Consider the following 23,672-nt stretch of genomic DNA (forward strand, 5'->3'; position numbering starts at 1 on the left):
ATATGTCATGGGCAACCAATGAGAACGGTCCTTCAATTTGATGACATCATAGCGCATGCGCACTATCTTACCACCATCTTAATGAGTTACCATAACAGCCATCGGTCTGCTGAAGATCCCTGTGCCTGTCATGACAGTGAACGCAGCTTCTGGCTGGTGTTTATAGGATACTGATTTTTGCTCTATACAGCAGTACTGTGGTATTGTTACCTTTTTGTAAAAGTCCAATCTTTCAAAATATAAAATTAACCTGATCGATAAATGGTGTAATGAGGAAAAAAAATCTAAATACCAGGTTTTTCAGATGACACAACAATGCCAAAAAAATGCAGTAAGAGGTGATGGAAGACATTGTGTTTAATCCCCAAAAAGGTATTAATAAAAAGGTCAGCTCAGCTTACAAAAAATAAGCAGTCACCCAGCCCCATCAACCAAAAATTGAAAATGTTATGAATCTTGGAAAATGGCGACTCAAGGATTTTCTTTCTTTTTCATGCAAATATCCCAATTTTTTTTTTCACCAAATGAAAAAAAAACTACATATCTAATATCTACATAATGATACTGACCTGGAGAATCACATTGCCAGGTAATTTTTACTGTATTGTGAACACGATAAATAAGAAGTCCAAAAAACAATGATGGAATTGCACTTTTTTCACCATTTCTCGTGATACATTGAATGGTGTCATTCAAAAGTTCAACTCATACCAAAAAAAACCAAGCCCTCTTGTGCCATTTTTAACAAAATTACAAAAGTTATGGTTCTTGGAAGAAGAGGAAAAATGAAAATGCAAAATTGAAAACATGAATCGGGGCCACAGCTTTAAGTTGATGAGAATTTTACTTTGTCATTACAAAATGTGAAATCTGAGGTCAAATCTACTTCTGAAATCTGTACATTTATGAAACTCATAGCAACATTTTCCCTGTTACCACCACTTTAACTAAAATTATTTCACAGATGCAGCTTTTTATGGAGAATTAATATTTAACTTTTTCACTTTCAGGGATGTTTAATGGCAGAAACAAAGAAATCATGAAGACTAAGTAGAAGGAATTGAAGAATGCTTCTCCGAAATCGCTTTCTCTTACTGCTGGCCCTGGCTGCCCTTCTGGCTTTTCTGAGTACCAGCCTTCAGTTCTGTGAGTATGACTCTCAATGAAACCTTTTCTAAAATTTAGTGGTTGTTGCACCGTGTTGCATTTTGGTGCGCTCGGCACACCGTCAAAAGGGCTCATGCGCCATCAAAATCATACCAGCGCACGGCCTGCATACCCAATGCTAACGATAGGGTACGCAGGTCGCATGCAGCGCCATGCGCCCATAGGAGGAGCTGACCGGAGGGGGCGTAGCTGCACAGCGGCCGTGCGCTGCACCTCCTAACGCTAGTGTGAAACTAATCTAAGTAGTTTAAACTGGATATGCTGAGAAATCGGGAGCCAGTGAAGGAATTTGCAGAGTGGAGAAGCAGGAGTGTAGCGAGGAGAGAGATTAATTAGTCGGGCAGCAGAGTTAAGAACAGACTGGAGGGGTGCGAGAGTGTTAGAAGGTAGGCCACAGAGGAAGATGTTGAAGTAGTCAAGGCGGGATATGATTAGGGCATGCACAAGCATTTTCATGGAGTGAGTGTTGAAGAAAGGACGGATCCTGGAAATATTTTTGAACTGGAGGCGACAGGAGGTGGCAAGAATTTGGATGTGCTGTTTGAAGGACAGGACAGTCAAGGGGGTATTCTCATCTTCTTAAATGGGGAAAAAGTGCTTGTAAACTTAGCAGATTGGATGACATTAATGAGTGTGGAGTCACTCAACTAAAAAGTCTTAAAATGCATCAAAGTGACTCGTGCTGTTTGATCAATTTTGGGGCATATTTAGACTGTCTTACACTATGGCCCCAATTCATCAAGACCAGCGTGAGCAACGTTGGTCTTGATGAGAGGGCATGTTGGAATCAGATGCTTCTGATTTATTTAGAGGCACATTTATTTTATTGAATCAGGTGTGTCTGAAAAGTAATGTGCATTACACCACTAATCTTACTCAAGTGAGATACTGGAGTAAGATCTTTGGTGTAATGTACGCCACAACTTGTCTTGAACCAGAGGATCTGTGGCGTCAAACCCGTTTCGCCCCTGTCCCACCCTAGGTCCACTTATTTTATCAGAAATGGGCATAATTGATATGAAAGCATCAAAAGTCTACAAAAAGTTTCAATTTGATAAGTTGTAAAATTTTATCACAAAGTATTTTGCGCCAGCTGGCATCTCACAGGCAGCCATTGTGGGGAAGGGCAGCGCAGCAGAACTGACTGCACCGTTAGATGAGAACTGCAAATGCGTTTCTAAACAAAATTCAACTCTGCTGTACTGTGTTAGTTGTAATCAGGCATAGCTCTGCAGCTGAACCGAGAATTGTTAATGGACTACTGCACTGACCCAAAGTTATCGCCATTTCTCTTCTAAATTGAAATCCTGTTCGTACAGGGTAATTGCGGTTCGTATGGTAGGAGCTTTTGTCTTCTCAGGTTTGCAGGTGCGATATGGCTCTAGACAGGTAACCAGTGGATGGGCGTAGGTCTGATAGCACCAGATATTATGCACATAGAGTTGTTCAGCTGAGTGTCGATTGCATTCACATGACAAGTATTCAACCATACTGGTGCACAATATTCTGCAGCAGAGTACAACAAGGCAATGGTAGATGTTCTCAAGATATATGTTGAAGAACCCCAGGAGGATCCGCAGAGTTTCTGAATGATATTATTGCGTGCTTTCAATTTCTGTGCTGTCTTATCCAAGTGAGATTTGAAGGTTAGGCTTCTATCAAGGGTTATGCATAAATATTTAGGATTGAAATTGTTTGACAAGTTGACCTTCAAAATGTACTTTGAGTTCAGTCTTGGCACTTGCGTTGTGTAAATGAAAGCAACATACTTCTGTTTTTGTTGGATTGGGCTTTAGCCTCCATTGTCGAAGATATTTTCCCATTACACTAAGATCTTCTGTTAGATATTCCTCTGCTTCCACCATTGTTTTGCTCACTGTAGCAAGTAGCCAGTCATCGGTGTATCCAAATTTCTGTGATAATGTGTCAGGAATGTCAGCTAGATACAAAGCAAACAGGAGGGGTGTCAGCACTGATCCCTATGCCAAACCATTGTTTAAGGATTTCTTACAGCTGGTTGAATCACCCATAAGTTGAAAGGTTTGATTTGCAATCCTCTTATTTAAGAGGTACGTTATTTTCTTACATTTAATCACCTTCAGAAACTTACCGTATTTTTCGAACTATAAGACGCACCGGACCATAAGACGCACCCCAATTTTCAGATGGAAAATAGGGAAAAAAATGTGTCAAATGGGGGTCCGTCTTACAGTCCAAATTCAGCTTACCTGGGAAGGGATCCGGCACAGGTGGAGTGGTCACAGGGGTCGTTCAGTGGTCCAGGCTCGTGCGGTGGCGGCTCTGTGCTGGGGCAGGTTTGTTGTGCTGGGGCAGCTGGGCTGTGGCTGCTGTGCTGGGGATGGGGCAGCTGTGCTAGGGCAGGTGGGCTGTGCTGGGGCAGCTGGGCTCTGTGGGGTGAGGGTGGCGGCTCGTTGTGCTCCGGTGCAGGGGCGGCGGCTCCACCGGCATTTCCTCCAAGCCCGGGATCTCGGGACAAGATCTGAACCTGCACATGCGCCGTCCCCGGACCGGCGGCCATCTTTCCGGCATCCATGCTCCCGGAGGCCACCGCAACATGGCGGCGGCCGCCAGCAAGGGATGTGCCGGGGGCCTCCGGGCTTGGAGGAAATGCTGGCGGAGCCGCCGCCCCTGCATCGGAGCACAGAGAGCCGCTACCCCGGCACCGGAGCATAGCCCGCTGCCACCACCGCACTACAGAGCCCCGCGGCACCCGCACCAGCCTTGGAGGTAGGAACATTGCGACCATAAGACGCACCCCCCACTTTCCCCCAAAATTTTGGGGGAAAAAAGTGCGTCTTATGGTCCGAAAAATACGGTATATAGAAGCCCTTCCCTCCACACAGTGTCATATGCGGCACAAAGATCGATGAATGACACTGAAACCTTTTTATTCTTTTGAAATTCAGCTTCAATCAGGTATCACCCAGACGCACAGGTGCCATATTGGCTGTCAATAGCTGGGAAAAGGTTGAAGTCTTGAATACAAAACTCGGAATTCGCAAAAAAAAACAAAATGTGGAATTCACAAAAATACAAATGGTAATATGTGTGTATGTATAGATATGTATGTATAGGCGATACCATTCGAGCTACAACCTCCCAAACATCACAAGCCACCTGGGTATGTGAAACATGGACTACTTCACAATACACCGACTGCGAAAAGCAACTGTTTGCACGGTACTTGGCACATACAAACAACGTGGCTGAGAGAGTTTACCGGGAGAAGACCCTGACAGACGTGTCATGCCCTCGCGTTGGTGGTAAATGCAGGAAAGAAGGATGAAGCCGAGAGTCAGTCACCAGTAATGCCTACAACCAGTGCATCAGAGAATGAGCAGGGAGGCAGTATGGAAATCATTCCGGAGGTAACGAATCCTACTAACTCAACCAGTGAGTCAAAGAATAAGCAGGGACATGGCACAGAAGTAGATCCCAGGTATCCATACAGATATATACGACTCGTCCCAATAAAGAGAACCAAGCCCCTGTGCAACTGTCAAATATTAAGCCCCATACCGACCGCCACAGGGCGAATATTAAGCCCTCCGCCAACCCATTAAGCCCCCTTCCGAATCTACTCAGTCTGGGTATGAGCCGAGGGGGAGTTTGCAGCCCAGCCGCGACAATTGTGCTCAACCTCAGTCATAGCTGTCCCGTCGAAAGAGAAATCAGCGTTTTGTTAAAACCGGGCCCATGTGTCGCAGGCCCGGGAGCCAACAGCTGTTCGGTCGAGGGGTTAGTCAGGCGCCTTTCGTGTCCGGCTGTTGGTACCGCGCCCCGAAGGGGTTCCTGTTTCCCCCCTGCACCGGGAGGGGGGGATAAAAGTCAGAGACCTGGAAGCCAGTGGCCATACGGTCAAGGGGTTGGTCAGACCCCTGTGCGTCCGGCCAAAGGTCCCCTGCCCCTTTGGGAATCCTGCTTCCCCCCCCCCCCCCTGCATCGGGAAGGGGGATACAAGGCAGATGCAAACAGCAGGGTGCCTCAGTGGTTAGCACTGCAGTCTTGCAGCGCTGGGATCCTGGTTTCAAATCCCACCAAGGACAACATCTGCAAGGAGTTTGTATGTTCTCCCCGTTTTTGCGTGGTTTCCTCCGGGTACTCCGGTTTCCTCCCACATTCCAAAGACATACTGATAGGGAATTTAGATTCTGTGCCCCGTCGGGGACAGTGATGATAATGTGTGCGAACTGTAAAGCGCTGCGGAATATGTTAGCGCTATATAAAAATAAAGATGATTATAATTTATTATTATTATTATTATTATTATTATTATTATTTGTGTGATATGTATAATATATATACATATACAGCTCTGGCAAAAATTAAGAGACCACTTTTAAAAATTTTCAGTTTTTCTGATTTTTCTCTTTATAGGTATATTTTTGAGTAAAATGTAAATAGCTCTTTTATTCTATAAACTACTGACAACATGTCTTCAAATTTCCAAGCACTAAATTTTGTATTTATTTTCAGAAAATGAGAAATGGTCAAAATAACAAAAAAATGCAGTGCTTGCAGACCTCACATAATGCTAAGAAAACAAGTTCATAATAATTTAGAAACAGCAATACTAATGTTTTAACTCAGGAAGAGTTCAGAAATCAATATTTTGTGTAATAACCATGGTTTTTAATCAAAACTTTCATACATCTTGGCATGCTTTCCACCAGTCTTTCACACTGCTTGTGGGTGACCTTATGCCACTCGTGGCACAAAAATGTAAGCAGTTCTTCTTTGTTTGATGGCTTATAACTATCCATCTTCCTCTTGATAACATTCCAGAGGTTTTCAATGGGGTTCAGGTCTGGAGATTGGCTGCCCATGACAGGGATCTGATGTGGTAGTTCTTCATCCACATATTGATTGACCTAGCTGTGTGGCATGGCGCATTGTACTGCTGGAAAAAAACAGTCCTCAGAGTTGGGGAACATTGCCTTAGCACAAAGAATCAACTGTTTTTCCAGGATAACCTTGTATGCGGCTTGATTCATACGTCCTTTGCAAAGAATAACCTGCCCAATTCCAGCCTTGCTGAAGCATCCCCTGATCATCACCGATCCTCCACCAAATTTCACAGTGGGTTCACGACACTGTGGCTTGTACGCCTCTTCTGGTCTCCGTCTAACCATTAGACGACCAGGTGTTGGGCAGAGCTGAAAATTAGACTCATCAGAGAAGATTACCTTACTCCAGTCCTCTATGGTCCAATCCTTATGGTCTTTGGCAAACTTCAGCCTGGCTCTCCTTTGCTTCTCATTGATGAGGCCGTTACCTGAGTTTTTCCAGCAAGATGGTGCACCACCACATTATTGGTGTCAGGTCTGAGCAATTCCTACAAGGAATCTGATCCAGAGCCGCTGGAGTGCGGTGAGCGAAATTCAGAGCCGCAGGAGTGCGAGGAGTGAAAGGTAGAACCTCAGGTATGCGGAGCAAGACTGAACCGCAGGTAGGCGGAGCAGGTGCAGACGAGGAGGGCACAAGGATAGACACAGCAGGGAAAGGAGCCAAAGACAAGGAGACCAACAGACAGAGGTAAGGACTGAGTACAGACAAGGTGAGGTATAGGAACAGGATAAGATGCAGGAATAGAGCACAGTACACACAGGGACGGATACACATACAGGACAAGAACACAGGCCTGAGTATGCAGCCCTCAGGAAGGCAGAAACAAGACCTAAAGCGCACGGAAACAGATCTGGGTATGCAGCCCCCAGAGAAGGCAGAAACAGGACAGGACCTGGCACCTCAGCAGCAAGGCACTGACTGAGGGAAATAGTTGCTCAGGCCACTTCCACTGGTTGGAGCTGCCTTAAATACCAGAGAATTTTTTAATTGCGATTTTTGCCCATTTTCAGTGTTATCAGATTGTATAGTGTCCCCATTAAATACAGTATCCAAACAGGATAGCCAGTTCTGATTCCTGGCTTTGATGTCCATCCTGAAAGCAGCGGGCACCCCTAAATACCAGAGACCTCTTGGTAATTGGCTGTGGACACCATAGGCAGATGCACACTGATTCTATAAGAACCAGAGAGTGCTGGCACCGCCCCATATGCACACAGGCAGGAGGCATGCAGCATGGAGCCGGCAGTAGACAGAATTCACAGCATGGCCTGGAGTAGTAAGACTGGTGGGGGATGGGAGGCCATGCAGTGATGTCGGCAGGGTTGTTACACATATATATATATATATATATATATAATATATATAATATATATAATATATATATATATTTCATTGAAAATCTGTGGCTAGACCTCAAAATAGCAGTACATGCAAAACAACCCGGGTATCTCACAGAACTGTAAGAATGGATTATATATACAGTATATCTTCTGTGAGATACCTGGGCCATTTTGCATGCACTGCTATTTTGAGGTCTAGCCACAGATTTTTAATGATGTTCAGATGAGGGGGCTGTGAGGGCCATTGTAAAACCTTCAGCTTGCACCTTTTGTGTTAGTCTATTGTGGATTTTGACATGTGCTTAGGATCATTATCTATTTGTAGAAGCCATCCTCTTTTCAACTTCAGCTTTTTTACAGATGGTGTTTTGTTTGCATCAATCTGTTTAAATTTCATTGAATCCATTCTTCCCTGTACCCGTGAAATGTTCCATGTGCCATTGGTTGCAACACAAACCCAAAGCTTGTTTGAGCCATCCCCTTTTTAATGGTTGGCGAGATGTTTTTTTTCTGAAATTATGTGCCCTTTATTCTTCACACATACCTTTAGATCATTGTTTGTTTATTTTACTCATTTATATAGCGCAATTAATTCCACAGCGCTTTACATGAATTATGGCCAAAGAGGTTTTTTTTTTAACCTCATCGGCACATAGGATTTGTTTCCAAAATGCATCAGGCTTGTTTAAGTGTTCTTTTGTATACTTCAGATGCTGAATTTTATGATGAGGACGCAGGAGAGGTTTTCTTCTGATGACTCTTCCATGAAGGCCATATTGTGCAGGTGTCTCTGATCAGTAGAACAATGTACAAGGACTTTAGCCCTTTTACAGAAAACGTAATCTGTAACTTGCATAGCTGTTCACAATAACAGTAATTTTGCCCAGGGGTGCCCAGACTTTTACATGCCACTGTATATATTATATGTCAGGATGAATTTTCTTACAAATAAGTTGGCTTTTAGGATACAAAAGTAAGTGTTCTGGACAGTCTAGAGAGTGCTGTGTCAGAACTGAACGAGTTAGCAACAAAGACCACAAAACTTCACTTGCAAATGTTTAAGTCAATGTTGGTTAAGACATCGAGACTGCCTTTCTTTCTGTGGTCTAACTTTGCCTTTTTCCTTTGCAAGGAACTGAATCAACTGTTAGGTATGCAAAACCGTGAAAGGTTGCCCTGTCCCTCTAGGAGGTTCTCTGCCAGACACAAAATATATAGTGTGTTTTAGCAAACCCCTGCCATTTCCATAGTGGACTTCTGGAAGACTGCAACATGAGCAACAGTGGGTTTCTAATTCTGTTCCTAATAGGTGCGTGCCCTGTCTTCTAAAATGATCATATTCTGAAGTTACCATTCATATAACTGTTAATAACTTGCAGGCATTTTATATTCTTAATGAAGGATATCTGTTTACTATATGCCTTTTAAGGCTTCGAGTATCTAACAGCAAACATTCATGCGCTATAATATTATTGTTGGTATTATGATCTAATTTTCAAACAATTTTTTTTTTTTTTAAATGTTCTTTTAAGAAATTATATATATAAAATTTGTATTTTTAATTTTTTTTGTAAAATGTCTCTTCTGGATGGTAAATGCATAAAATGTCACTGGTATGCCCTGTACGTCGTAACTCATGCATAGAATGTGCGTAAATACAGTAGGAATTATTCTGAAGGGCCTGAATCAATAGAGGGATATAATATTGCTGGCTTTAATAAAATGACCTACGGTAATTTATTCTTTTAGTTTTAAACCTTGTTACCTTCGGGTGTGATGAAGTGTTAGTATGATACCTACCGTATATGGAAGTCTGTAATAGGAATAACAAACTTGGCTTTTGCTTTTGTGGCTTATTTTGGAAATTCGGCAAAAAAATGTATATTCTTTTCTAAATTCTTCCATGAAGGCCATACAGATGGTTCACCTACAGATTACAGTTAATACTATTTGTGGTTTTATATTCTTTAACATGCAGCGTATGTTATGGTTGTGTTCATTAATTTAAAGGCTATGTACAAGAGTGATATGAAAAAAAGTTTTTTTTTTCACATGCTAATTGTTACCTTTTTAGTTAATAACATTTCACTAGGTCACAATTGTCATTCCTTCATTTATTTTTAGATCCTTTAATATGCAATCATATCCAAGTTTCAGATTTTTCTCTTGGAGTTGGATGTGAGTTCTGTGTGTATTATGGGTACGCCTCTCCACTTCTCATATGAGCACAGCTCTAATACTGTATGTGATGAAGGAGCAGTCGCCATCTTGGATATGGGGCCTAATGCTTGCCTCATGTCTGAGCTTGGCATCCATTTTGGTCTGAGTTCACCAGAATTACAGGCAGCCAACTGCTCCTACCCCCCCAGGGCCTGTGTGCATAGTGAATAAAGCAGGAATTAGTGCTCCAATGTTGAATTGCAAGGCCTTTTAGTATGATAATGAGATAAGGCCCAAAACAGAACTTCAAAGCTTAGGTAAGGAGCCGCGCCAGCATGGGGCAGGAAGATGCCTGAGGGCTTCAATTAGAATATACCCGTCAGCCAGACACAGGAATACACATCCATTGTCTCTCCCAGCCTCTCCGGCTCCATCCTAGGATCATGGATTATGAGCACATCTTTCGAGTTATGGACTCGTGAAAAATATCCGAGTGACCCTGAGGAAATCGCGCATCTGGCAGTGTGACTCCTGAGTCGGTGAGGGTTCTGGGACCTGAGATACATTGGCCCTCCACAGCGACCCAATGGGGCCATGTTTGCTCTCCACACGACAGGCAAAACAAACCGCATTCACTGGTACATCTCATGTCCTGATCCGATCATGCTGTTGAAAGTTACCCCCTTACTTAGATATTGCGAGTAAGTTCTGAAGAGAGCTAAAGGGTGGAGATTATTAGCCCACCCTCTGACACAGGGGGGAGGAACCTAGCGTGTTTAAGAACTAGCAGCCAATGGCAGAGACAGACACTCACACAGAAGAACCAGACGATGGTGATCTAAGAAGGAACTGGGGACAGACCTGCTAAGGGGAGCAGCGGCCCGTGCTTTGGGGGTCTGTCCGGCAACTAAGATTCTTGTACCTGTGGACTGCAGAGCTCCCGGCACCCACGTGCACCCTACAATCTGGTAAATTGACCTCCAGCTTAATATCTCTAAGTCTTGTACCCTTATTGTTATATTTTACTCTGACTGCAAATCCACTGTAATTCCATTGTATAGCTTTCTGTATATTTCTGTAATTATCTAGTGCGCCCTTAAGGCAATTAAACTATAAAATTTATCTTGGGCTGATGCTTTTACTCTGATCACGAATCTTAGAATACCCAGCGGGTAACAGGACATCCTCCCCAGTGGCCATTTGCTCTAGGTGCAGTTCCCTTACTGACCTGAGACCAAGGGGGCGTCGGAGAGCTGTGCCTGTGTAGTTACGTCACATTGGTGACGTGAGAGGAACGGGTCCTGTGTTGTGTCCTCCACACTGTACTTCTTTCCTCCTTATCTCTAGTCTGTTTTTGTTTATTCCCTGAATTGTAGATGGTTTCTTTCCTCTCCATAATGCAGAGATCTGTGTGTAAATACCATCCTGCTGCTATCTCTAACACTGAGAGAAGGGAGCACACTGAGCCAGCAGGAGCTTTGACATATTGCTAATGTTTTTTCAGAGCACTCCGCTAGATAAGACACTCGTAAACAGCAAAATGATAGACCATATGTAATGAAAACTATTTAGAAAGTTTGGTTTAATTTTGAAGCAAGTGAACAAAAGAAAGTGTAGTTAAGTTTTAAAAACAATCTACACTATACTGTAATGGATTTCTGATATGTGTTCATATCCATAGTAAATAAGGTCTGCCAACATGTATCCACATGTATAATAATAATAATAATAATAATAATAATAAATAATCTTTATATAGCGCCAACATATTCCGCAGCGCTTTACAGTTCAACAGTTTCAAAATACAACGTTAACAATGCAATAATTTAAGCAAAATAAGACGGCCCTGCTCGTGAGAGCTTACAATCTACAATGAGGTGGGGGAGATACAAAGTACAGATGTGTATTTACAATGATGGTCCAGCCATCTTGAGGGATGGCTGGAGATAGTGAATGGGCTACACACGCACACTTACATATAGAATGAGTTTGATTAGTGAACGTGATAGGCCGCTCTGAACAAATGTGTTTTGAGGGAACGCCTGAAACTATGCAAATTGTGTATAGTCCTCATTTTTTGGGGTAGAGCATTCCAGAGGATTGGCGCAGTGCGGGAGAAGTTTTGAAGTCGGGAGTGGGAGGTACGGATTAGTGCAGAGGTTAGTCGAAAGTTGTTTGCAGAGCGCAGCAGTCGGTTAGGCCGATAGACAGAAATGAGGGAGGAGATGTAGGGGGGTGCTGCACTTGTGGAGAGCTTTGTGGGTGAGAACAAGTACTTTGGCTGCCCATTCATTATAGGATCCAATTCAATGTAAGGACTGGCGAAGAGCGGATGCGTCTGAGTATCGATTAGCCAGATGGATGACCCTGGCTGCTGCATTAAGGATGGACTGGAGAGGGGATAGTTGAGTAATGGGGAGGCCAATTAATAGAGCGTTGCAGTAGTCCAGGCAGGAGTGGATCAATGCTAGAGTGAGGGTTTTTGTTGTTTCCATGGTGAGAAAGGGGCGGATTCTAGAGATCTTCTTTAGGTGTAAGCGGCAAGAGATTGTATATGGGATGTGAAGGACAGATTGGTGTCAAACATAACACCCAGATAGCACGCCTGCTGCTGGGGTGTTATTATGGTGCTGTCCACGGAGAGGGAAATGTCAGATTTAGGGAGGTTAGTAGACTGCGGGAGCAGAAGAAGTTCAGTTTTGAGAGGTTGAGTTTCAGATAAAGAGCGGACATGATGTTGGAGACTGTGCACAGACAGTCACTGGCGTTCTGTAGTACATCAGGGGTAAGGTCAGGGGTTGACGTGTATAGTTGTGTGTCATGAGCATATAAGATTTAAAGGGTTTGTACCAAGATGTGACGTTATCTTATATGCATTCTTGATTGCTGGGGGTCCAATTGTTGGGACCACCACCAATTCCAAGAAAGAGGCTCTGAATGAAGCTGATGTCAAGCATGCACATTTCTGCTCCACTCCATTCATTATCAGCGGGAGCTGTGGAGAGGGCTGAGCCTAGTAGTTGAACTTCCACAGTGATCGAGAACTTGAAGAGGTTCTCCAGGAATTGAAAAAAAAATAACTAGAGAAAATGTCATTATGAATCAATTCCTAAATACTTTTAATTTGCAAATTGCAATTGATGCTTCTAGAGAGGAACTAATTATAGAATTTAAATGGATGCCACCTTGTTATACTGACAGAAAGCTTTCATAGAATGTTTTGATGGGTTCCTGCGAACATGTGCAGGAGGACGCTCCACCCTCTGCTTTCATATGTAGGAAGATGTGCTCCCAGACGATATTCTGATCTAACACTGGAGATACCAGGGATGGTGAGAAGAGGCTGCTCACACTGCTGTCCACCCTGTCTTTCTGATCCATTACTGTAGACACCGCTCACAAACTATAAGGTTAAATTCCTTCTACTATAAGTTAATCAAAAACCATATAAAGGTGCACTGAGGCAGTAAATCAATCAGACTAATAAACTGTTAACCCTAAAAACCTGCTTGAAGAAGTCGTTAAATAGCCCAAAAGGGGTTTTACAATTTATTACTTTTATTATAGAAGCACCAATTTGACAAGACAATATAAAAACATTAAACGACAAAATTTAAAAAAAAAAAATATACAAATTAAATATTGGTAGGTGGAGGAACATGAGCACCATGAATCAACTGTGATCATGTGTAAGCAGTATAACAAAAAATTTACTCGTAATGTGCAAGTGCATGAGAAACAAAAAATTAGTAAAAGTTATACACAGAAATAGATGAATATGAAAGCCAGAAGTGTGGATAATAAAAGATGATGAAAAACCATTACTGACTTGGGTTCATGGTGGAGAATCTGCGGCCGCCCCTCACTTCAACGCGCGTTTCACTCGAGGTTCCTCTGGGAGTTATCACAATGCTGGAGATGGCAAGAGTGCTGAGGTAAAAAAAGAGGCTGCTCGCACTGCTGTCCACCCTATCTGATCTATTACTGGTAATACCAGAATTGCTGAGGGTAAGAAGAAGCTACCCACACTGCTGACCTCCATGTCTATGTGATCTAGTACTTGAGATACCAGGTGTGCTGAGAAGAGGCTGCTCACACTACTGTTCACCCTATCTGATCTAAAACTGGAGATACCATGAGTGCTGAGATAAGGAGACCAATGTCACACTGCTGTCCACCCTGTCTATGAGAGTGACAATACGTGGTTTTGGTATCTTCAGGTCACAACAATGGAGCTTCCTACTGCACATGCTCTCAGGCACCTGTCCAAATATTCTAGGACAACTTACTGTCAGTGTAGCAAGGTGGAGACCACAATAATGCTATAGCCAAGAGCAAGCGACACTATTCTGTCCTCCTCCTGGACCTGTCCTCTGCCTTCGACACCGTAGACCATTCCCTCCTGCTGCAGACTCTCTCATCTCTTGGCATCACTGACTTGGCCCTATCCTGGATCTCATCATACATAACAGACCGAACATTCAGTATCTCCCTCTCACACACCACCTCCTCACCTCGCCCCCTGTCTGTTGGTGTTCCTCAAGGCTCTGTCCTTGGATCACTACTATTCTCCATCTACACCTTTGGCTTGGGACAGCTCATAGAATCCCACGGTTTGCAGTATCACCTCTATGCCGATGACACGCAGATCTACCTATCTGGACCCAACCTCGCCTCCTTACTGACTGAAATCCCACAATGTCTGTCTGCTATCTCAGCCTTCTTCTCTGCTCTCTTTCTCAAACTGAACATGGACAAAACAGAATTCATCATCTTTCTCCCATCTCACTCTACCCCTCCACCAGACCTATCCATCAATGTCAATGGCTGCTCTCTTTCCCCAGTCCCTCACGCTCGGTGCCTTGGGGTGATCCTTGACTCTGCGCTCTCTTTCAAACTACATATCCAAGCCCTCGCCTCTTCCTGCCACCTCAAACTCAAAACTATTTCCCGGATCCGCTCATTCTTCAATCACGAAACCACTAAAACACTAGTGCATGCTCTTATCTCCTGCCTCAACTGCTGCAACCTCCTACTCTCTGGCCTCCCCTCTAGCACTCTGGCTCCGCTCCAGTCCATCCTACACTCCGCTCCCCGACTAATCCACCTCTCTCCCCGCTATTCCCCAGCCTCCCCCTATGCCAGGCCCTTCACTGGCTTCCTATTGCCCAGAGGCTCCAATTCAAAACCCTAACCATGACATACAAAGCCATCCACAACCTGGCTCCTCCATACATCTGTGACATGGTCTCTAGGTACCTACCCCCACGCAACCTTCGATCATCTCGAGATCTCCTTCTCTACTCCCCCTTATCTCTTCTTCCCACAACCGCATACAAGACTTCTCCCGTGCTTCCCCCATACTCTGGAACTCTCTGCCGCAACACATCAGACTCTCACCATCAACGGAAACCTTCAAGAAGAACCTGAAGACCCACCTGATCTGACAAGCCTACAGCCTGCAATGATCCTCGGTCTACTGAACCACCGCACAACCAGCTCTTCACTCTCCTAGTGTATCCTTACCCATCCCTGTAGACTGTGAGCCCTCGCGGGCAGGGTCCCCTCTCCTTATGTACTTGTGTGTCCCTTTTCTTACACATGTTTATTATACTTGTCTATATTTTCCCCTTTTCACATGTAAAGCGACATGGAATAAATGGCGCTATATAAATCCATAATAATAGTGATTTACATCCCCAGAAGGAAAATGAGATTTGCTAATTATAAGTATTTAAGAATTTATGTATAATAACATGTCCCTTTTAGCTATTTTTTCCTGTTCCTGGAGATAACCCCTTTCACATCTTGGCACAAGCCCATTTAAAGGTTGAGTTTGTGGAGCGCCGAGAATTCACGTTTTGGATGTAGCCCCCTCAACACTGTCACAAAAACCAAACGAGGTGATGGCTGTAAAATGACATTCCTACTGTTTTGTAGACCTCCCATTATAACCATGGTTTTCTATCTTCCCCTTGTGTCTAGTCTCCAGATGGCTACCTGTCAGCTTGCAGCTTAAGGCGCAGACCCATGTCCTCCAAGGTAATGTACAATGAGGGGAACACTATGTGGAATGTACGCGGATGAGAGCCACGGAGTTAATGTATTTAGTTTTGTGTAAGAATAAACCTTCTGCGTTTGCAGTAACATCGCCTATGATTTAATGATAGTAATTAAAGTAAACACATTTTGTTTCCAAGCTACCTCCGTACTTTGCGGTGAACTCTTATACACCAGGGTGCAATACAAGACCGGCTCTTTGAGGCCAGAGAAATTGGAGAGCGGACCGCAGGATGAAATGGACTTGTAATTCTAGGATTTCCACACCCAAGAAATTACAGTATAAATATCCAGAGCAGCTGGGAGCTGTGTCTTTCTAATGTATTTTATAAGAAGGGCTTGGGCAGAAATATGTATAATTATGTCTAATTCTTATGTGTCTCCAGGCTTTGTATACCCAGGAGCACAGTTCACTTTCCTCCTTGGTATTATCTACTCCATAATTTCACAGCTTGTCGTACATGGACCCTGAGAGCCACAGCCTTAGCTAAATCGTGTGGAGGTCACTCTTCTCTGTCTCAGCTCTCAATCACCCATATGGATAACTTTGCAGATACCGTATTTTTCGCTTTATAAGACGCTCCGGATTATAAGACGCACCCCAAATTTTGAGGAGAAAAATAGGAAAAAAAACTTTATTTTTAATAAAATGGTGGTGCATCTTATAATCCATGCGTCTTATTGCTTTCCAGGGGTGGTGATGGAGGAGGCCGGAGTGGAACATTGCTGCTGGGATGAGGGGGTGTTTTGATGTGCAGCGTGCTGCTGCCGGTGTCTGTTACTGCCGCCGCCCTCTGTCCCCTGATGCTTGCCACCACCACCACGCTCTGTCCCCCGGTGCCTGCTTGCCACCACCGCCGCACGCTGTCCCCCGGTGCCTGCTTGCCACCACCGCCGCGCTCTCCCCCGGTTCTTACCGCCACCACCGCGCTCTGTCCCCCCGGTGTTTGCCGCCATCGCCGCGCTCTGTCCCGTTCTGAGGGTACTTGCCGCGGCACTCTGTGCCCTGATGCTGCCGCTGCGCTGTCCGCCACCGCCTCGCTCCTGTCCCCCGGTGGTTTCTTCCGCCCCACCGCCGCCGCCGCGCTCTGTCCCGTTCAGCGTGGGGGGGTCTCTGTCGCTCCATGCCTGCTTTCTTCCTGGAAAATGGCCGCCGCGCATGCGCAGACGGACATCTCGGCACTGAAATCTCGGGAGATGAGATTTCAGCGCTGAAATCTCATCTCCCGAGATTTCAGTGCCGAGATGTCCGTCTGCGCATGCGCGGCGGCCATTTTCCAAGAAGAAAGCAGGCATGGAGCGACAGAGACCCCCCCCACGCTGAACGGGACAGAGCGCGGCGGCGGCGGTGGGGCGGAAGAAACCACCGGGGGACAGGAGCGCGGCGGTGGCGGACAGCGCAGCGGCAGCATCAGGGCACAGAGTGCCGCGGCAAGTACCCTCAGTGGCAGCGCAAATGTATATCCTCTTTGTAAGACGCACCCCCTTTTTCCCCTCAATTTTGGGGGGAAAAAAAGTGCGTCTTACAAAGCGGAAAATACGGTATGTTCCAGTACTGATCCTGAGTTACAGCTTGTACAGTCATATGTTAAAGTTTGGGCACCCCTATTAATGTTAACCTTTTTTCTTTATATCAATTTTGGTTTTTGCAACAGCTATTTCAGTTTCATATATCTAATAACTGATGGACTCAGTTATATTTCTGGATTCAAATGAGGTTTATTGTACTAACAGAAAATGTGCAATCTGCATTTAAACAAAATTTGACCGGTGCAAAAGTATGGGCACCTCAACATAAAAGTGACATTAATATTTCGCAGATCCTCCTTTTGCAAAAATAACAGCCTCTAGTCGCTTCCTGTAGCTATTAATGAGTTCCTGGACCCTGGATGATGGTATTTGTGACCATTCCTGTTTACAAAACAATTCCAGTTCAGTTAAGTTTGATGGTCGACGAGCATGGACAGCCCGCTTCAAATCATCCCACAGATGTTCAATGATATTCAGGTCTGGGGACTGGGATGGCCATTCCAGAACATTGTAATTGTTCCTCTGCATGAATGCCTGAGTAGATTTGGAGAGGTGTTTTGGATCATTGTCTTTCTGAAATATCCATCCCCTGCGTAACTTCAACTTCGTCACTGATTCTTGCACATTATTGTCAAGAATCTGCTGATACTGAGTTGAATCCATGTGACCCTCAACTTTAACAAGATTCCCGGTGCCGGCATTGGCCACACAGCCCCAAAGCATGATGGAACCTCCACCAAATTTTACTGTGTGTAGCAAGTGTTTTTCTTGGAATGCTGTGTTTTCTAGCCTCCATGCATAACGCCTTTTTGTATGACCAAACAACTCAATCTTTGTTTCATCAGTCCATAGGACCTTCTTCCAAAATGTAACTGGCTTGTCCAAATGTGATTTTGCATACTTCAGGCGACTCTGTTTGTGGCGTGCTTGCAGAAACGGCTTCTTTCGCATCACTCTCCCATACAGCTTCTCCTTGTGCAAAGTGCGCTGTATTGTTGACTGATGCACAGTGACACCATCTGCAGCAAGATGATGCTGCCGGTCTTTGGAGGTGGTCTGTGGATTGTCCTTGACTGTTCTCACCATTCTTTTTCTCTGCCTTTCTGATATTTTTCTTGGCCTGCCACTTCTGGGCTTAACAAGAACTGTACCTGTGTTCTTCCATTTCCTTACTATGTTCCTCACAGTGGAAACTGACAGGTTAAATCTCTGAGACAACTTTTTGTATCCTTCCCCTGAAAAGCTATGTTGAATAATCTTTGTTTTCAGATCATTTGAGAGTTGTTTTGAGGAGCCCATGATGCCACTCTTCATAGTTGAATCAAATTGGAGAACTACGTGCAAGTGGCCACCTTAAATACCTTTTCTCATGATTTGATACACCTGGCTATGAAGTTCAAAGCTCAATGAGGGTGCAAAACCAATTTAGTGCTTCAGGAAGTCAGTAAAAAGTAGTTAGGAGTGTTCAAATCAAGAAAATGATAAGGGTGCCCATACTTTTGCACCGGTCAAATTTTGTTAAAATGCAGATTGCACATTCTCTGTTCGTACAATAAACCTCATTTGAATCCAGAAATATAACTGAGTCCATCAATTATTAGATATATGAAACTGAAATAGCTGTTGCAAAAACCAAAATTGTTATAAAGAAAAAAGGTTAACATTAATAGGGGTGCCCAAACTTTAACATATGACTGTATTATAATCCAGAGCTGCATTCACAGTTCTGATGGTTACTACAGGTATCCTACAAGTCCCGGCCCTAACTTCTTAGAGGAACCGCTAGAATATAGAATACAACATGAGCAGTGGATATTGACCGAGCACTAAACATCCAAAGGCTTCTTCAGTGGGGATTGATGGGAGACCGGAAAGCTGAATTATGAATGCAGCTGTGGGTGAGACTAGGGTATCACCATTTGTGTTGTCTTGTGTGTCAGTGACTGACATAAATAGGCTCACAACACAACTTACACTGATGGTTGTCATAAAAAAGCAAGGTTGAACAATCGCATTGCTGTTTGTAGTGATGGCAAAAATGAAGGGGCTAATGCATCATGACTGAAGTAGAAGGGGCTGAATTCGTACTACCTAGTGAATCCAGTGCCTCTTGTAAATGGCGTGCACCTCCATGCATTGCGTCAGAAATGCTACTCTAGTCGAGGACTGGAGTAGCATTTCTAGCGTGCAAAGTGCAGCCCTTTTTGATAACTCTGATGGACTGATGTGGCCATGCCCCCTGTCCCGCCAGGCACGGCCTGTTTCAGCAGAAGTTTGTCAAACTGGCGAAAAACGACAAAAGTTACAAAAATGTTGGGCAGCTCCCCACTGCATAAACATTTTTATGGCTTTTTAATGCCTCTGACAGTTTTCTGACATAAAAGCTTTGATGAATCAGCCCTGAAGTGTTCTGTTTCGGCAAATGTCTACTGGGCGTTGCTTAAGTTGGGAAAGTGTCATGAGGGTTGGCCGGTAAACCTTCCTCCCCTCCTCTGGTCTTTGATGGTCAGCTTTAATGTTCTCGCATAGTGAGCATTGGCCCAATACTGAACAAAGTGGGGGTGACTAAAGCTCCCCATAAAAACAAAGGGGTGAGGACACTCTCTGGCACAAGCAGCGCCCAGCTCACATCTGATGCTACGGAATAAAATGTCCCTTTCTCCATCATTATAGCGATATAAAGAATGCGATATGGTTCGGTCCTTGTATCTAAACCCATTAATTGGCAAACGTTCCAGGAATAGTCCGATCAACGAGCAACAGGCTGGTTTGTCAGGGGATTGGATTTTTAGGCATGGATAAAAATCATTGTTAACCCCTTGGCATCATGACCTTTTTTTTACACTTGTATTATCGCAGTCCCATACTCTGTAGTTGGATGGGGGCTTGTTTTTTTCGGGATGAGCTGTGTTTGCCAGTGGCATTATTTTGGGATACATATAACTTAACAAACTTTTATTGGCTCTTTATACGAAGGAATATAATCAAAGCCGTAATTCGGACACTGTTTTTTTGCTGTACATTTTACTCTATTCATTGTACTGCCCTGCACTGGAGAGATCATCATTTATATAGATTTTTTTTTTTTGTTGTAGTGGTTTTTTTTTTTGGTTTTTTTTATACAATAAATGCACAAAAATTGTTTTGTGTTGCTTTATTCTAAAAGCTATACGGTTTAAAATTTTCCTTCAATGGAGCGGTATGTTTTTTGTATTTTTTTTTTTTTTTTTCATTTTGGTAAATGCAACTTATTGATCACTGATTTCGCTTTGAAAGACAAAACAACAATTCTATACTTTGGATTTTCACCGTTTTGGTATAATTATTTCTCTTTATTCTGCAGATTGATTATAACAGTACTAAATGTCAATACCATATTTTTGGGACTATTGAGACGCACTTTTTAGCAAGAACTCATCTTGCCAAAAAGTGAGGTCGTCTTAGTTCGGAGGCCACTTTCTGTGATGAAGAACACGGACCCTATATTTTTCCTACATTCTGCTGCCTAACATGCTCTGCACCTTCTAGTGTGTCCTATAGTCTGAAAAGTACGGTAGTTTTTTTTTTTTTTTGTTTTTACTACTTTTTTTGCCATATTCTGATACCCATTACTTTTTTCTTTTTCTGTAGATGGAGCTATATGAGGGCTATTTTTTTTTTTCTTGGCAGGAATAGTATTTGTACCATTTAATGGTAGTTACTATGGTTTTGATCACTATTTAATTATTTTTTGGGTACTAAGCATGAACAAAAAAACCCAGTAAAAATGGAATTTTTTATTTTAATTTTTACAGTGCACTGTGCAGTGCAATTATACAAACTCCCTGTAGATGTCCTTGGTGAAATTTGGTCTCACTTATTATTAAAAGCTATGCCTGTTAGTCTTAAGGATTTTCCATTAATGACTGTTGGCTAAAGGTCTTGTCTGTCCAGGAGGGTCCTCCATATACCAGCTCCGTCATGTCCAATGCTCTCGCCATTCACACGTATGGGAGTCATGGACACAGTGTGCTGTTGGGATGAGAATATACCCGTATGCTTCGCATCATTGCCTTCACTCTATATCTAGGCAGAATGCCCGTACTTGCCAAGGTGTCCTGGCGTGTTTAGGTCACGTGTTCAATATATGCACAGGGAGGTTTTCTCCAAGTATATTCCAAATGGTATGACCAGCATCATCATATCGGATGCATTTCTTAAAGTAATTTGCACCAAATAAAGCTGTAACCCATCGCCTGCCAGTTTGCTCATGTGAATGTTTTTGGGGGCTTTGTCTTCATATCAAATTTGGCATCAGTCGGCATCAATCGTTATATATATATATATATATATATATATATATATATATTTTATTCTATTTATTTATATATTTTTTTTAACAGGGTCACCGATTCGGCTTATACCGGCTGTTTCAAACAGGGAGGAAGCGCTCACGTCCAAAAATCGTAAAAGAATCATGCCTGCCCTGCTGACGGAGCCATCCGCGCCTGATCCGCTGTACGATGCCCTCCTGTACTGTAATAGTCCCGGAGTGGCAGAGCGCAGTATGGAAGGTAACGTGATATTGGGAGTAATGGACTGAGCTCGATGCCCCAGAAATTGCATTTTTAGACTTTTTATGCCTATTTTGTCCAAATCCTGAACGAGCTTTGATGCCATTTCAGTAAGTCCGGAGACAGCCGCTCTGACCTCCCCATAGCGAGAGCAATGATCAGATAGGTTGTTTTCTTTTCACCGATCCAACTTTCTGTTCTCTTTCACCTGAAATCAAGCAGGCAGAGTCCTATTTCAGATGTGTGTTCGCTCACAGACTCCTGGGAACATATTATCCATGTTTGGATGAGCCAAATATACAGAGCTGGGGACCATAGCTGTCCTCCAAATGGTGGCTTATCTGACATCCTGCAAGAGTGATGCTGCACATTACAGGATAAGTCTGGTAATATGCCTGCTGGTCGCAACAGTGTCCATTAGGGTGGTCTTTATCTGTAGCTCTGTTCATAGGAATGTCCATCACTGGTAGAATTGGACATAGTAGTCCTGCACTGACTGTTAAAGGGGTATGCCCATCTTCAAGATCCTATCCCAATATGTAGTAAGTGTAATAATATTAGGAAATACCTCCTATTAGAAATGTAGTATAGTTTTTCTGATTTGCTATGTCTCTTTTGTGCATGCATTGCAAGACTGTACATATCCATGGTTACAACATGGTTATAGTGACAGTTAGCTAGTTGCTAACGGTCATAACCATGGATACCTAAGTTCCAGCAATGCCTGCACATAAGGAAAGAGACATAGCTAATCAGAAAAACTGTACTACATTTCTAATTGGAGATATTTGCTAATATTATTATTATTACACTTACTACGTATTGAGAGAGGATCTTGGAGATGGGCATACCCCTTTTTAAGTTGTATAGCAAGGGAAATGAAATCCATAGCGGTTAGTTCCACAAGATTGGAGTTTGATACTTCAGTCCTGATCCAGGGTCCACTGGAGTAATATGGGGCACATTCATTGAGCGGTGTGTGCCTCATCCTTCACAGACTGCCGTACATTTCTACTACAACTTATGGCATCTTTGTGGCGTTAATTCCAGTGAATCTCTTGGGTCTTATTTTGACCATAGCCTTCTGCTAAGCTCTGCCCACTTTTAAAAAAGTTTGTGGAACAGGAGTAAAAATGCCAAATTTGCATAATGTCATTCAACTACGTGTTGAAGAATATTTGAGACTTTTGGACATCAATTTTATAATATAAAGAGCTTTGATGAGCTTCCCCCCCAGAGCTTTACCTTACATAATTTTGCTGTTCAATTTCTAGTGTCTTACCGTGTTTCACCTCTCCAGGCCACGCTCCTCATAACTTTAGATTGTTGTCCGTCCAAGTGATGATCCGTCATGGAGATCGGTATCCGCTGTACGCCATTCCTAAGACCAAGAGACCTGATATTGACTGTGTCCTGGAGCCCGGCAGGTATCGCGCATGTTCTAAAAACCTGTAGTGCTTGTCTTTATCCTTGTCTATAACCTACCTGGCGTAAAAATGGCATTTCCATAGCATGTAATCTGTGTATATGTGTGTATATATCTAATATATAAAGCTCAATGTGTGTGTATGTATGTATATGTCCGGGATTGGCATCTGCACCGTCGCAGCTACAGCCACAAAATTTGGCACAATCACACGTCTGGACCCCGAGAGCATCATAATCTATGTTGTGAGGCGAAATTTTAACCCCGCGCGTTCCAATTCACCAAAAAATTTTGCCCCTATCTACATAATGGGGGAAAAAGTGAAAGGAAAAGTGTTGGAGGCAAATTGACAGCTGCCAAATGTGAACAAGGGGGACTTAAAGAATGAGAGCGATGGCACCATAGAGTATATACCGTACAGTTGCTAAGGTGGGGCCCTGACATGGGATACTCACCACACACGGGGATATGAACACACACACAAAATGTGCCACACGCTACCACGTGCTTCACCACATATACCACCCTCAGCACACATTTCACCACACATTCACCAACCTCGCCACA

At 43.5% G+C, this 23,672-nt stretch overlaps 1 protein-coding gene across 6 annotated transcripts in view; it reads left to right on the forward strand.

Moving 5' to 3' along the window:
• The window catches only part of PXYLP1 (2-phosphoxylose phosphatase 1), a 114,344-nt gene that overhangs the window by 71,938 nt on the left and 18,734 nt on the right, over window positions 1-23,672 (forward strand). For all 6 annotated transcript variants that reach the window (XM_073581098.1, XM_073581097.1, XM_073581093.1 and 3 more), the window contains exons 2-5: window positions 1,011-1,146; window positions 15,522-15,578; window positions 21,509-21,679; window positions 22,980-23,106. In XM_073581098.1, the coding sequence (XP_073437199.1) occupies window positions 1,068-1,146; window positions 15,522-15,578; window positions 21,509-21,679; window positions 22,980-23,106 (434 nt within the window). In that variant the 5' untranslated portion in view covers window positions 1,011-1,067. The remainder of the gene's footprint in view (window positions 1-1,010; window positions 1,147-15,521; window positions 15,579-21,508; window positions 21,680-22,979; window positions 23,107-23,672) is intronic.

This window comes from Dendrobates tinctorius, unplaced genomic scaffold, assembly GCF_039654945.1.
Source record: "Dendrobates tinctorius isolate UK_male_01 unplaced genomic scaffold, ASM3965494v1 ptg000069l, whole genome shotgun sequence".
NCBI classification, from domain to species: Eukaryota; Metazoa; Chordata; class Amphibia; order Anura; family Dendrobatidae; genus Dendrobates; species Dendrobates tinctorius.